Genomic DNA, 16,460 nt, shown 5'->3' with positions numbered 1-16,460 from the left:
TGATCAGTAAATATTTGATTTGTATACCTATTTTTTTTCATATCCAGATTTTTGTTTATTTTAATCTTTCTCTAAAACATCTAAAAAACCCCAAATCAGGCATCTAAACTAGTCTCATAATATAGATAAAAATACTTGAATTTGGCAGCCAGTACCTAGTAGTACTATTTTTTTTCTTTCTTTTTTTTTATTTAATAGCCTTTTATTTACAGGATATATGCATGGGTAACTTTACAGCATTAACAATTGCCAAACCTCTTGTTCCAATTTTTTACCTCTTACCCCCCCACCCCCTCCCCTAGATGGCAGGATGACCAGTAGATGTTAAATATATTAAAATATAAATTAGTTGTATACCTATTTTATAAATCTATATAGCTGGGTTGTGTAAAACTTTCTCAGGCAAAAAGGGATCATGAGTGGAAAAAGTTTAAGAAGCCTTGCACTAGGTGACCCCTGAGATCCATTCTTGCTTCAGTGATTCCATGAGCCTAGAGAGCCTTCAATTTAGCCCTCTTATTTTACAGATGGGGAAATTGAGACTTAGAGCAGCAAAATAATTCTTCAAGATCTCTCATTAGTAAATAGCAGAAAAAGGATTTGAAACCAGATTTTCTGACTCCAAGGCTTGAACTTTTCTACTGTAGTACACTCACTTCTGTCTCTCATTTAAGGCTAATTCTTTCTATGACTGAGACAACCCATGACTCTGTCCTTCAGGTGGAAGTAGATGCAGTATAATAGGACAGGAGGATGTGGGGATAGGGATAGAGGTGAAGACAGAGAGGAAAGAAAACCATTAAAAAGGGTCATAAGCTGAGGGGCATGCCATACAATTTGCTGTATCCTCTGTTTTTTCACATGAAAGATGTATATGATGTATTAATTTATCCCTAAATATTTTGGTTTGTATTGAATTTTTAAATTTGTGAACTTAAATGTTCTAGGAAATCAGTGGGCCATAAATCTCAAAATGAATTAATAAAATATAATTGAAGATTATAGATCTTCTTAGAAAAGTTTTTATTCCACAGGAATATTTTAGACATAATGGTGTGTTAAATGTTTTGGTTCTTTAGAATAAAGAACAAGCAAAAACAACTAGATATGAAATAAAGGAACATTGTTAGTATGACCAGGGCAGCAATTTAGTGTAATTACCTCTCTTATTTTCTCTAATGCGAGGGTCACAATGTAGGAGATAACAATCCATTCCTGGAGAGAGGGCCATCGTTCCATCCTCACCAAAATGATATAATTAAACAGCAGTAAGTAGGCTAGATATGATATCTTTTTTTAAAAAATAAAGAGAGAGAAAGAAAAGAAAACTTGTAAGACATACCTATTATCCCTCTCATTTTGAATGGAGAAGATGGATATCAAAAGAGGGTTATAAAGGTATATCAAGTGACTAAATAGTTCCTAGCACTGACTATAAAATTCCCAGCAATTTACTAATGGCTGCTTGTGGTGTTCTTGTTCTTTTCCAAAATATATGATCGTTCTCTCTGGGAGCAAGTTTCTTGGGGAGGTTTTCTGGAGGCAGCCTTAGTTTCAGTTCAGATCAATAATCACTTCAAATGCAGCCAGGGGTTAAAGTCATTCTTTATTGTTTCTTCCAAAATAGCACAGTTAGCTTTCTTTGGTTCTGAGAGCTCTTGTTGCTAGTTTCAGTCTCTCTCTGAATCTTGGTTCTGCCCGACTGCAGATTAGCTTCTCAGTCTCCCGAACCGAACTCTCACTCTGTCAATCTTCCGAAGTGACTTATGGCTCTAGCTCAACTCCAACTCGTGGCTTTTTCTGAACTAATGGTTCTCCACTCTGAATCTTTTCAATTGAACTCTGCTGACTAAGCTTAGCTGTTTTTATGCTCTCTCAAAGGTTGACTCCTCCTCTGAGAGTGGGATTATGGGAGGTGTGAATTCACAAAGTTACAAAGTTAATTTTGTGTATCTCCCATACTTGTGAACTCCAATGTGTGAGCTAATGTGTGAATTCTTAAAGATGCAAACACAAGCATTGTTTCTATCAATATTAGTGACTTAACACCTTGTAAGGCTTTGCTCTAATGTGTAAGCCAATAAGCATTGTATCAATTCCATTGAGTTAACACGAGGATTCTAACAGCTGCTGTCCCTATAACTTTTAAGAGTTCCATTTTCTGATTTTTCCCTCTTTTCATTTGTGTATGATTGTCATTTGGAAGTGGGAAAATTGAGGTAGTCAATTGTTTAGACAACAGAAACATAACTGAATTTCTATTCTCACTGCAGATATCCTAAAGCATATGTGAGGCAAATGGCACAAAACACACCCTCAGTTAAGGGGGTTCAGCATACTGAGTAACTGAGGGAAGACAGAGACCCCAGGACAGCTACAAAAGGACATTGCTGGAGCTATCACTGGGTGGTAAAGGCAAAGGGAAAAATGTTTGGTGGATAGAGGAAAAATTCTCTCTAGTTTGTTATCTAGTAGCTCTCTCATATATCATTATTCTTTTTGGATTGAGGACCCACAACAAGATATTAGGTATTTCATTTCTATTTCACTGAAGAATTTAAATTTAAATTTTAAATGTCTGTACCCTTTAAATTTGGAACTCAGGACAAAGAGCTAGTTATTCAATCTTAGTTGTAGCTCTTCAGGACACCTAGAATCAATCATCTGTTATCATACAGAAAGAGTTCTATTGAATGTCATTCAGGGACATCACACAAAAACATCTGACAAGGCCTAAGGTCTTAAAAGGGGAAAAACTGGAAAAAGAGTGGATGGGAAAGGGAGAAGGAGGTAACACTCACATCCACAATCAATATTTTATATGAAGATTGAATCAGAGTATTGCACAACATGCTGAACCAGTTGAATGGAGTAAAAGCTCCAGCCTGTCCTATGCCAAACCATATGGGATTATACTCTATATTAAAATACTTTGTTGGGGCAGTTTAGGTAGTATAATAAATAGAACACTAGAATTAGAATCAGGAGGACTTGAATTCAAATTTGGCTTCAGCTGTGTGATTCTGGGCAAGTCACTTAACTCCAGTTACTTCCCAAACAACAAAAAAACTTTGGGCCCTGTGCCCTTTGGAACTTCTAAGTTGTACAGTTATACCTACCTAGTAACATCACTGGTGATAAAATACACAATAATAATATGTTTATAAAGATGTGATAAAATTATTATACATATATATCTGTTATATATATTTCTCTATATGATAATTTTAGTATAGAGATAGGATAAATAATAAAAATCTAATTATAGAGCCTTCTGTTAATTAGAATACCATAAACTCATGTTCTTTTAATTTGATGCTTTTTTAAAAAAAAAATTAAAGGTATATATGCTCCCACTCTCCTTCCTCAAATTTCACAATGATGTAGTAATAATGACTTTGAGATATCTCAACTAACGTGAATAGGATCTGAAATCTGCCATCCTGAAGTTCTTCTAATATCAGATATGAAATAGTACCCTGAAAATAGCACTCTCCTTTAATTTTTTAAAAAAAATTCATGACATTTAATATCTTTTAAATTGAATTAAAAATTAAAAATTAAAATCTATTTTATCTTCTACCCGTTTTCCTCCTCCCACTGGAAAAAAAAAACACTTTGTAACAAATATGATATGTGACTTTTTAGTGCATATGTAATCCATGATCCAGAACTGAAGACTTTAGGTTTTCCTACACTGAATTCCGTCTTGGGAACTACTTAAAAATCACTGTTTCACTCATGCTCCCACTCAAGAATATAAATATGTGTATTTATATACCCCACATTTCCCCTGAGAATCTTGGATCTTGGTTTGTGTCGTCTTATACTCTTTTACAAAAGATAAAGGGCATTCAGATCCTATACAAGCACTCAGGCTCATAAAAACATCAAATATAAGATAGACTTTATTGAACCTGATAAAATATCAAGTGCTTTGTTGGTAATATTCAGTTTTGGGGTGGTCTTTGAGTAGTTGAGATCTTTCCTAGAGAAAAAATGAATTGTCTTGATAATGGCCTCAGATGTGAATAATATGTACTTCACTTTCTGGTGAAATAAAACCACCCAAAACTATCCTAAATTTAATATATTATCTACTTGAGGGCTTCCACGGGAGATGAAGGTCCAATTTTTGTGAAGACCTAAATATGAACTAAATTCTTATATTCCCATGTAAACCTTTAGTTGAGATAAAAGTCAAAAAGAGTTTGTCTACTGAGAACCCAGAGCTTTGATTCTAAGCCAGTGATTACATATATCATATATCTTTTCAGATGAATAATGTGGATTATGCCAAATTACTGCAACAATAAAAATATCAGAATTCCACTTTAATCAAGTATATTAAATGTTCAATTTTATACTTCAGTTAATTAATTGAATGTCTAATAATATCCTACAATTTGACACATCTTTTTTTATCCTTATCTAGTTCTCTCAAATTATATCTTCTTTTTTTCTTACTTAGATGTTTTATTTTGCTTTTTTAAAATACATATTTCTTTATGAATAATGTTGGGAGAGAAAAATCAGAACACAAGGGAAAAACCGTGGGAGAGGAAAAAAAGCAGAAAAAAGAAGTGAACATATTATGTATTGATTTATATTCACTCTCCACAGTTCTTTTTCTGGATGCAGATGGCATTTTCTATCCAAAGTTTATTGAGATTGCCTTGCATTACTGAACCACTGAGAAGAACCAAATCTTTCATAGTTGATCATCACATCTTCTTGCTGTTCTGTGTACAATGTATTCCTGATTCTGCTTGTTTTGCTAAGCATCAGTTCATGTAAATCTTTCCAGGGTTTTCTACAATCAACTTGTTCATCATTTTTATAGAACAATAATATTCCATTATCTTCATATACCACAACTTATTTAGCCATTTCCCAATTGATGGGCATTTACTCATTTTCCTATTCTTTGTTACTACAAAAAGAGTTGCTACAAACATTTTTGCCCATGAGGATCCTTTCCCATTCTTTATGATTACCTTGGGGTACAGACTTAGTAGTGGCACTGCTGGGGCAAAGGGCATAGTTCCAAATTGGTTGGAACTCCAGAATGATTGGATCATTTCATAACTCCACCAACAATGCATTAATGTCCCATTTTCCCCACCACCACTCCAACATTTATCATTATCTTTTCCTGTCATCTTAGCCAATCTGAAGAGTGAGTTGGTACCTCAGAGTTGTTTCAATCAGTATTTCTCTAATCAATAGTGACACGTTATCTTAACATTAGTTTTCTTGATTCTAATACATCTGACTAATCACTATGTAAAATTTATGAAATGACATCGGTACTTAATAAATGTTGAATTAAATTAAATTGAAATAAAATTCCCTTACTGTGTAAAACCAGAATTTGACAATAGGAGCATTATAGAATTCACAAATCTTGGTTCCAATAGGAATACTCCTTTGCTTTTTGTTTCCATTCTCCTCATCCCCTTTTCTTGAGCTAGCATCAGCATTTGCATCCTAAAAAAACAAACAAAAAAACAAAAACCCTGAAAAAGGACAAATTGCAATGAATTTAATTATATTATGAAGAGGGAAGCTACCTACCACTTCAAAATATTTGTTTTTATGAGCAGCAAACATAGTGTGGTTTATTATCAACATAATCAAATCAATATTCTGAAATTTTAACACAATCTGAACTTTTTCTCTATCCAAGTATAAAAACCTCCAAAATCACATATATTTGCAGACACACACACTAATAAGCACCAAGAAAAAAATAAGAATATAATTGCAGATATGTTTTATGTGTATATATATTTACATATATCCATTTTCTTAATTATATACATAATTAAGAAAATGGATACTATTACTGTGTCATGTCACTTACTGACCATATTCTCATCTTCTTTTTCTTTGCCATCTTCATTTTCCTTTGATGTTTGATATGAAAAGTCATCATAGGTACGAAATTCCAAGAACAAAATTGTAGGGGGGAAAAGAATCCCCATTATAACCTGTATTAGATGAGAAAGGTATATTTATGTTAACTTCCTGAATTCTTCATATGTTGTCTTGTTCTAAAAATGATAGTTTGCACTGCACAATGACAGTCTTTTAATACAACTTTCAAAAATCACAACAAACCTATGAAACAACATAACATATGCATATTGCTCCCAGCTTTCTGTGGTTAAACTTGGGCTATTTGATATAATAATTTAAAGCTAATAATTGTTAAATGGGAATTTAATTTATTGATGAATGGTCAATAGTGCTACTTTCCTAGCTCAACTGCAAACAAAGATTTCAATCAAAAGACAAAACTGGGGACTATCACAAATAAAACTCTAAAAATTAACATTCCTTAGTAAAATAGTCCAGGATGTTTTAAAGAGTTGAATTACAGGTAGAATGTGAGCATATGAGTAGTGGCCTATTTACTCAACTTGAAATAACTGATTTAATGTTGTTCAACAAGGGAAGGATTTTAATTAGTCACAGTCTAGAAGACAATAGGTTGCCATGCTCCTGAGAGCCAGTCTCATTGACATGCTTCTCAGTATTGGCTTTACAATAGTGAGGGTCCCTGCTTTCCCTTCCTCCCACACTCATTCAAGCCAGTTCCTTGAATTCAATTTTGTTCCCAGAATTGAAAACTGGCTTTTTTATTCCTGATCTCTAGAATTAAAAAAGACAAGAAAAGCCTATTTTGAATTAGAATCAAGCCAGTTGTATTGAAACTACCAAATCTTATAGGAGTCAAAGGGAAACTTGATACTTTTATTTTTTTTCAACTTTTGTATAATGGGAGAAACTTCATTTACATATATATATGTGTATATATATATATATACACTATGTGTATAAATATATATATACACATATATGTATATGTATAAATATATTTATATATGTTATACACAGAAGCATTCTATGGAGCAAAAGTAATATTAGTATAATAGCATTATAGTTACATTGCCTTAGAATAATTCCTTCATTTTTAAAGTTATTTATAAAATCAATGCTATACATGAAGAATTATATAGGTTTGTAAGTTTGTTGTTAGAAGAGACCTTAGCAGCCATACAGTATAATTTATCTGTTTTATAGATAAGGAAACTAAGTAATTCTACCAAGGTCACACAGGTAGTAAGGTGACAGAGGTAGGATTTCAACCCCCTGCCCTTGGACTGCAGAGCCAGTATACTTTGCATTATGATGTATTGTTTCTATGCTGGTGTGTGCTCAGATATCTTGAAAGTTCTCTTATAGTAGTCTATCCAATTAAAATATTAACAAGAGGTGTATAGTATAATTTTAGAACTACAAGAGACCTTAGTGATGTCCTTTCCAAGTTCCTTCTTTTCATAGATAAAGAGAGGGCTAGAGAAGGGAAATGACTTACTCAAGATCATGCAGCTAATGAGCTATAGCAGAGAACACTGAATGTGAACACTGAATGGAGCCCAGGGTGTGTTGGTAAATGTTTTAACATTTAACATTGGGAAGGAGAGATGTGTGTTCATGACATACTTAAAGTTTAATCTGCATTATTTTTTCTCTTATGTCAAAACAATCACAAAATAATAAATTGAACCCTGATTTTGTATCATCTGCAGATTTTCAATATGTAAAAACTCTCACTGAATATTTAACAATTAGCTTTGGAGAGTGGGATGCAGCATCCCCCTGCCTGGAGATAGCTGATTCATGAACACCAGAGAAGCCTTCAACAGCTACAGCAAGAAAATACCTTAAGACCTGGGTTTTTCCTCATTCGGAGCCGTCCCATCCACATATCTGTTAATAGCATTTGACTACAGGTGTGGGCAATGAAGTCTCTGTGTTTAGCTGCCACAGCCAATTTCAGGCAGGTGGAGTTGCTCCAATTTTTTAGCTCATAGGTCAGGAGTTTCATGGCAATCTGTTCATCATGCTTATAGGACTGGTCCAATAGCTCAACAGCCAGCTGCCCAAAGTCTCTGAAGAAACAGAAATCAAGTTTTAATTGAGACTTTGATCATTTAAAATTATAATAATTATTGAATCTATGTTTATAGATCATAAAAACAGAGAAAAAGAATCTTGGTATGCCAAAAATATTTAGAGATGATCCATGCCAAGTCCACACTCAATTTGTAGAGTTTCTTCTCTAGCATCCCTAACAGATGGTCTTCCATTCTCTGCTTGAACACTATCATTAATGTGGGACTCACAACTTTAAAGAGCTGCTAAGTTTGTTATTGGATAATTCCAGATGTCAGAAAGTCCTTGACACAAAAGTGTGCTTTTCTTAAATGTATTGGTTCCAATTCTGCTTTCTGGAGAAGTATTGGACAATCTACTTCTACTTCTATATATCAGCTCTATGTATTTTAAAACATCTATTTAGTTCTCCTTTGGACTTCTTTCCCTTAAATTAAATTTCCCAAGTTCCTTTAACTTTTCTTTATATAAAATAATGATGATTGTTGGAGGGGATGTGAGAAAACTGGGACATTGATGCATTGTTGGTGGAGTTGTGAACGAATCCAACCATTTTGGAGAGCAGTTTGGAACTATGCTCAAAAAGTTATCAAGCTGTGCATACCCTTTGATCCAGCAGTGTTACTACTGGGCTTATATCCCAAAGAGATTATAAAGAAGGGAAAGGGACCTGTATGTGCACAAATGTTTGTGGCAGCCCTTTTTGTAGTGGCTAGGAACTGGAAACTGAATGGATGTCCATCAGTTGGAGAATGGCTGAATAAATTGTGGTACATGAATATTATGGAATATTACTGTTCTGTAAGAAATGACCAACAGGATGATTTCAGAAAGGCCTGGAGAGACTTACACGAACTGATGCTGAGTGAAATGAGCAGGACCAGGAGATCATTATATACTTGAACAACAATACTATATGATGACCAGTTCTGATGGACCTGGCCATCCTCAGCAATGAGATCAACCAAATCATTTCCAATGGAGCAGTAATGAACTGAACCAGCTATGCCCAAAGAAAGAACTCTGGGAGATGACTAAAAACCATTACATTGAATTCCCAATCCCTATATTTATGCCCACCTGCATTTTTGATTTCCTTCACAAGCTAATTGTACAATATTTCAGAGTCTGATTCTTTTTGTACAGCAAAATAACGTTTGGTCATGTATACTTATTGTGTATCTAATTTATATTTTAATGTATTTAACATTTACTGGTCATCCTGCCATCTGGGGGAGGGGGTGGGGGGTAAGAGGTGAAAAATTGGAACAAGAGGTTTGGCAATTGTTAATGCTGTAAAGTTACCCATGCATATAACCTGTAAATAAAAGGCTATTAAATAAAAAAAAAACAAAAAAAATTAAAAAAAGACTTTTCTTTATATAGATGGTTTCCAAACCCCTCACCATTCTAGTTATATTTACATATCTCCTTTCAGTTTAGTTTTCTTGCTTATATACCAGGAACCAGGTATATAACATGATTTACACAGGCAGACAAAAACTTTTGTGCATAGAAGTAAAAAGGTTCTGCATAGATTATATATTATATGTGGCTCTGGGAATCCTTTGGAGTGATAGATGCTATGTAAATCGCCTCCATGTCCGTTTTCCTATCCTCTGCTTAGAAGTATTCTAAATTATATATTTAAAACTATCAGCAAAAGTAGCTAAATCAAATTTGAACTTTAAAAAAGATTTCTCACTCTGCCTAGCACAGAACTGGAATGAATCTTTAAGATCATTTGGTTCTTCAAACCACACTTACCTTCATAAATTTAAGTGTTATTACTGAAAATTTCACCCATTTCTTTTTATAGTTCTTGACTTCACTAGAACTTTGACTTCACTAGAGATGTTTTTCCTCTACACAAATAATTACTTTCCCCATTTTTTGGTGTTCTTCTTTTATTCATACTTTGCAAAATTGCTTTCTAATTGTTTTGACAACACAGAAATCTTGCCTTAAGAAGTGTATTTAAAAAAAAAAACATAGAACATATTAGACCTTAGTTCTTAGGATCTAATCTTAATAAATGCACCTTGTTGTACAAGGCACTCATTTATTTAGTTTTACAAACCTGTGATATTAATTGTATGAAGAACTCCCAGTGAAAGAACTACCTATGTCAGTGTATAGAGACATCTATTTTTCAACTGATAATCATAAAGTATCACTTGCGGAATGAGAAGTGTGAAAGTGTGCTCAGAATCACACAACCAGTACATGTCAGAGTCAAGACTTCCTGACTATATTCTCTTGTAGTAATTGATTAATAAATCAATCATCAAATATTAAGTGCTCTGGAGATACAAAGAAAAAAAAGGAAAATGATTCCTTCCCTCAAGAAGCTTAAATTCTATTGAACTATCTCATACATCATATTAAAATAAAGTTATTAATGAAAAAGTTTCACATATTAGCCTATGTGAAAAAAATACTGTGCCCTAAATGAAAAAAATGGAAGAGCTGAAAACCAACTGTAATTGTCTTGAAAACCTTACTAAGGTACAGCCACAGTACAGGGTCAAGAATATAGACTTTGTAGTCAGAAAACCTGGGTCTGAATCCCATTCAGGGTTGGTGACCTGAGGTAAAGAACTTTGCCTTTATGAGCCTTTCCTTTCTTTGTAAATTGAGAAGATGGGAACTTAAGGTCTCTTCCAGATAGGTTATATCAACTGATGTTTATATGTAACATCTCATTTGATTACTAACTTTGAATTGTTGTCCAAATCTTGAGAAATATCATCGACCAGCTCACTCTCTGATGATTCATGGGCCATGGATTTATAGAGTTTACATGCCACTAGGGCCTTGGCCATGGACTCTTCCCCTCTCTGCCATAAGAATATAGCCATCTTTTGCCGTTTCATCAATACAGCCCACACCATCAGCTCATGGAAAGGGTATTGGAAACGGCTGACTGCAGGGTCATCCACATCAATATCTATCTCCTCTTCCTTTTTCTTTTTCTTCTTCTTTTTCCCTTTGGTAGGTGGCTCATCATCCTGAGAAAAGAAAAGTATATTTCTCATTGAAAGTCAAATTTTCAACAAATGGCCCTTATTCATATATACTTAGATAGAGTTGTGAACTACTGGAGAAAAATGAAAACTTTCTACTGGGAGAATAAAAGAGTTCAGAGATAAATTTTAAATTTCAATTTTGCATGTTTGAGTATTTTAGTTTGGAAAATAAAGGGTATGTGTAATTGTTTATTATAAGAACAAGGCAATTACAATTATGTCAGACATTGTGGAAAAGAGATGCTGTTTTAAAATCATATTTACTAACCAAATTTGACATGAGCTAAATTCTAATGTTCCTTAGAGAAACTCTTAGAAGGAATAAGATTTAGAGTAAGATTTTAGCAAGAAGTCTTCAAAATTGAACGTGATTCAAGGAAGATTTCAGTTCTTGGCCAAGGATTAGATATGTTTTGTAATCTCAACTGGGCTATACAGCAATCTTTTTCTTTTTCCTTCTTAATTTCTTCCTCTTGATCTTCTTATATTCCAACCCTTCAATAGCTATTTCAGACCTTCTCTTCTCAAATCCATAATGGTAATCTTACTCTTGCTCTTGCCTCCAATTTAACTGGAAGTATAGGGGTTATCCACTGCAATTTCTCCTATTGTATCTTCCCTATTCCACATCTTCAAAACCTCTATATCTTGATCCTTTTTTCCTCTTTTGTTGTAGTTATTAACATCATCATCATCATTCTGGCAGATAGACTTCTAAGTACTTTATATTAGTTAGAGTTATTTTTAATAGAATTTCCATATCTCTTGGTGCTGAGCTTTTGTTGGTCAAATGAAGAAATGCTGAGGATTTATATGGGTTTAGCTTATATCTTAAAACTCTGCTAAGCTGTTGAATATTTCAAGTAATTTTTTTAGTTGATTTAAGTTTCCATTGCCATTACCAAAAGGGTTGCCACAAACATTTTTGCACATTTGGTTTATTCCCTTTAAAAAAAAATTATAATCAATGTCAGCCCTCACTTGGATTCCTTGTAGAAGAGAGCAGTTCTTTCCTGCTTTCTTTTGATTTAGAATATAGGTGGTCATGACCTCCCTGACTTCTCAAGGAGGAAAGAACCCCCAAAAAGAAGGTGATCATGCCTTCCCTGACTGCTCAAAAAAGGAGTGAAAACATGGAGATGAAACTTACATAATGTTTTAAAGCCAGTTGTATTAAATTATATGTATTAAGTGTGTCTTTGGAAATTGAGTCAGGTCCATTTCCATTGTAGAATTGACATAGTTGCTCTCCTACTAATTTCCACTCCTCTAGATCCAATTCTTTTTCCATAGAGAGCCAAGGAAATGTATACTATATAGTTTCTTAAAGTTCAGTGATCTGCTCCCAAATTATAATCAAACCTTGGCTTTTCATAAGTATGGCAATGCTCGATACACATTTTCCTTGAACTGGAAAAGAAGGCTGTTTTCTAAACATCTGTCCCTTTTTAGCTGAAATTCTATTTTAGTTCTTTAACAAAGTTTCCTTGTTGTGCTCACCCTAATTTCTGGGTCACAGATGAAGGTTCTTGGCCCCACGTTGGACACCAAAATATAATATTCTCTTCTCTAAAATTAATGTTCTCTGGGAGCAGGTTTCTTGGGAGGCTTCTGGAGGCAGCCTTTCTTTCAGTTCAGTGTAATCACCCCAAAATACAGCCAGTGATTAAAGTCCAAATCCTTTATTGTCTCTTTCCAAGTCTTATCTCCTTTACTTGGGGCTCGGCTAGTTTTTCTTAGAGGCCTTCTGGCTTGTGAATCTCCTCAATTGAATCCTGGCTGAGGCTCAGAGCTTCTACTAGGCTTTTGTCTTCTAATGGGCTTGTCCTCTAGTGGGCTTGTCCTTTAGTGGGCTTTTCCTCTTTGGTCCTGAGAGCTCCTCCTTTTATATGCTCTCTTAAAGGTGTATAGTAAGTAATAAGTACATGTAAATTAGAGAATCATTATCTCATCAATTCCACTGACTTGGCACCTTGTAAGAATCCTAACAAGGACTTAGTTCTTCCTTCTCCCTAGTAACAGCTAGGACAGCTGCACACATATGCTTGCCTAGGTGAGTCTGACATGGTCTTCAAATTCCTGACAGCCTCTTCTGCTTTGTGTTTCTTTCTGTGAATAGCAACCTTGAGAGATGAAAATTTCCATCCTTACTGGTTACTTCAGGAGTTCAGCAACTTGGGAGTTCCCACTTGCCCAGTAGCAATGAAGGAATATATTGACCATTAGGAATTTAAAAACAATAATAAAACCAACTAAAAATTGGTGCTTTAAAAAAATTGCCACAATACACTGGCAATTTGAAAAAAAATCTTTTGTTGGTCTAAGTTTAATATAATTGCTATGTGACTATAATGGTCCCTAACACATAGAGACTTAGCTTAGCTACAAGACTGGAGAATAAACCAGAATCATTTCAACTTATACTTCATCTCTCTAACCCTTATGGTATTACATATCCCTAGGTTTAAAAAATAGATCAAAAATAAACAACAATAATGGTGATTGGAAAGAAGAAGAAACAGAGTAAGTTATTTTGTCGTTCTATGACACATAGGGTTTAATCTATTTTGAAATATTAAGTGTAAGATGTATGTGTGATGTTAAGTACAAATTTGATTCATACATAACATTTAACTGAATTCGAGTAATACCTTTAACAATGAACTTCTTTCTTTTAACATTGTTTTAGAACTAATGAACAAATTGAGAAAATAAAATATCAAGAATATGACTTAATAGTTGCTTAAATTTTAACCATTGTTGGCATTTAAATTTTATTAAAATAAACTTGTCAGATTTGATTTTTTTGTGAATCTCTCTCAAACTTATGTAACCTGCCAAATCATTTACATGGAACTTTCAATGTTCCATGACTGCAAGAGAATAGAATTGGTGAGGACTTGGGAGAAGAGAAATCCTCATCTTCTAGTCTCCCAGCTCAAGAAAGAAGATGCCTGGTTCTTCTGACTTTAGGGTAAAGTCACTAAAGTTTCTATTGTAATAGGGATTTGATGTTCAAAGCATTGATTCCTCTATATTTCAGCTTTCTGCAGTCTTTCTGTCCCTTCAGGAACTATTATTCTTTTTTCTTGAAGATGGAAACAGAAAACCAGTTTCTCTTTACTCTCAAGCTTTATCATCTCCATTCCTCACAGGCATGGAGCATTAAGTAATTCATTTCTCCCAGTAAGGATTCAAATAGACTTTAAGACCTGAGTTAAACTTAATCTTATTTTTAAAATATTTTCCCTACCTATTTGGATATCTGTTACTTCATATGAAAGAAACTTTATGAGATTAAAATTAATAAAAAGTGTTCTTTGATCAATTCTGAGCAAAACTTAGATTAATAAATCTGGGTATATTGTCTACTGAATACAAACATACAATGAAAAACAATTTTGATAAAGTCATTAAGAAATTTGCAGATATTAAGGCTTGAAAAGAGAAACTGTTGTTATTATTCATTACTGCGGCAGACCAAAATGTGGTTGTAAATTTTTTTTTCAAAAAAAACACATTCATGTAATTAAAAAATTTAATCCAGTATTTTTTAAACAGTAATGTTTATTTTATTTTTTTACTAGAATGATTACATATACAAAGTTTAATAAAAGTCAGTTTTATTAATCTACATTTTTTTCTTGGCCACTAATCATTTGTTTCATTTAATGATTTCTATTAAAAACCATTATGTTATGTAGAGGAGGAGGTTGTTAAAAAATGATCTACTCTAAGTGTCAAATACATTAGTTTAGGCATTATGTCACACTGCCCAAAAGGAAGTGATTTCTACTACTCCATACCTTCTTAGAGGAAGAAGATACAATCATCACAAGGATCTTCCAACAGCTGAAAAGACCTAAGAAAGACTCGTCCTTCCTGCCAATCTGATGTTCTAGATCTCAAGTTGCTCCTCAGTACAAACCAATAGGGAAGTTAAATCCATTCAATAGTTTTGCAAGTCTCAGGAGAGTCGTTTCTACTTTCAGAGAGAGTGCCATACGGTGATTGTAGTTTGTATTTTTAAAATATGTTAATGTATATTTATGAGTCTTTTGTATTTTAAGTATTTCTCTTTGATAGAAGAAATAAATATCTGTCCTTTACTTACTATTTTCCTTTGTAAATTTACTTACTTTTCAACTAATAATCTTGTTAATAAACTTTGGAGATCAGGCATAAACCATATCTAAGCTTTATTTTAAAAAGCTTCCCTGGGACTCTGGGGGATAAATGAATTAATCTATGGATATTTGGATGGATGGAAGGATAAATACATGAATAAATAAAAAATTAAATATTATGTATCAGTCACTATGGGATATAAATCCAAGCAACAAGATTGTCCCTGTCCTCAAGGAACTTCCGTTTTAATGGAGGAATACAATATTTAAATGAGAGCTAGAAATTGGGATAGGAGTGCATATTGAAGACTTGATTCTGACCATGATGAAACAAAATTACTAATAATGAGTCCAAAGTCACAAGGACAGAATCCAGGTTTTGGTGTGGGAGGATGAAGAAGATGGAAAGCATATAGGAGGCCTGGTTTGAAAATACTGGGGGAATGAGAGCATAAACCAGAAAATGTGAGGAGGAAGGGAACTGAGCTCTTCTTTTTTTTTCTTCTTTCTGTTTCATATTCTTTTTTATTATAGCTATTTATTTACAAGATATATGCACGAGTAATTTTTCAGCATTGATGCCTGCAAAACCTTCTGTTCCAACTTTTCCCCTCCTTCCCCCCCCCATCCTCTCCCCCAGATGGCAGGTAAACCAATACATATTAAATATGTTAAAGTATATGTTAAATACAATATATGTATACATATCCATACAGTTATTTTGCTGCACAAGAAAAATCGGATTTAGAAATAAGGTAAAAATAACCTGAGAAGGAAATCAAAAATGCAAGTGGACAAAAACAGAGTGAGTAGAAATGCTATGTTGTGGTTCACAATCATTTCCCATAGTTCTTTCACTGGGTGTAGCTGGTTCTCTTCATTATAGAACAGGTGGAACTGATTTGGTTCATTTCATTGTTGAAGAGAGCCATGTCCATCAGAATTGATCATTATATAGTATTGTTATTGAAGTATATAATTATCTCCTGCTCCTGCTCATTTCACTCAGCATCAGTTCATGTAAGTCTCTCCAGGCTTTTCTGAAATCATCGTGCTTGTCATTTCTTACAGAACAATAATATTCCATAATATTCATATAACACAACTTATTCAGCCATTCTCTAATTGATGGTCATCCATTCAATATTGAGTTTCTAGCCACTACAAAAAGGGCTGCCACAAACATTTTTGCACATACAAGTGCCTGTTCCTTCTTTAAGATCTCTTTGGGATATAAGCCCAGTAGTAACAGTGCTGGATCAAAGGGTATGTACACTTTGATAATTTTTTGAGGATAATTCCAAATTGCTCTCCAGAATGGTTGGATCCATTCACAATT

General features: G+C 33.8%; 1 protein-coding gene across 1 annotated transcript in view; it reads right to left on the bottom strand.

The window, feature by feature from the left end:
- TRPM1 (transient receptor potential cation channel subfamily M member 1) overlaps positions 1–16,460 on the bottom strand; it is a gene marked incomplete at its 5' end in the record, with an annotated part of 88,562 nt that overhangs the window by 36,376 nt on the left and 35,726 nt on the right. Inside the window, 5 exon segments of the mRNA XM_031949349.1 lie at positions 1,162–1,290; positions 5,359–5,490; positions 5,871–5,993; positions 7,733–7,961; positions 10,684–10,976. Coding sequence (XP_031805209.1) covers positions 1,162–1,290; positions 5,359–5,490; positions 5,871–5,993; positions 7,733–7,961; positions 10,684–10,976 — 906 coding nt within the window.

This window comes from Sarcophilus harrisii, chromosome 2 (genome assembly GCF_902635505.1).
Source record: "Sarcophilus harrisii chromosome 2, mSarHar1.11, whole genome shotgun sequence".
Classification (NCBI taxonomy): domain Eukaryota; kingdom Metazoa; phylum Chordata; class Mammalia; order Dasyuromorphia; family Dasyuridae; genus Sarcophilus; species Sarcophilus harrisii.
Note: the sequence above shows the minus strand (reverse complement) of the source record. Positions and strands in the feature narration are given on the sequence as shown.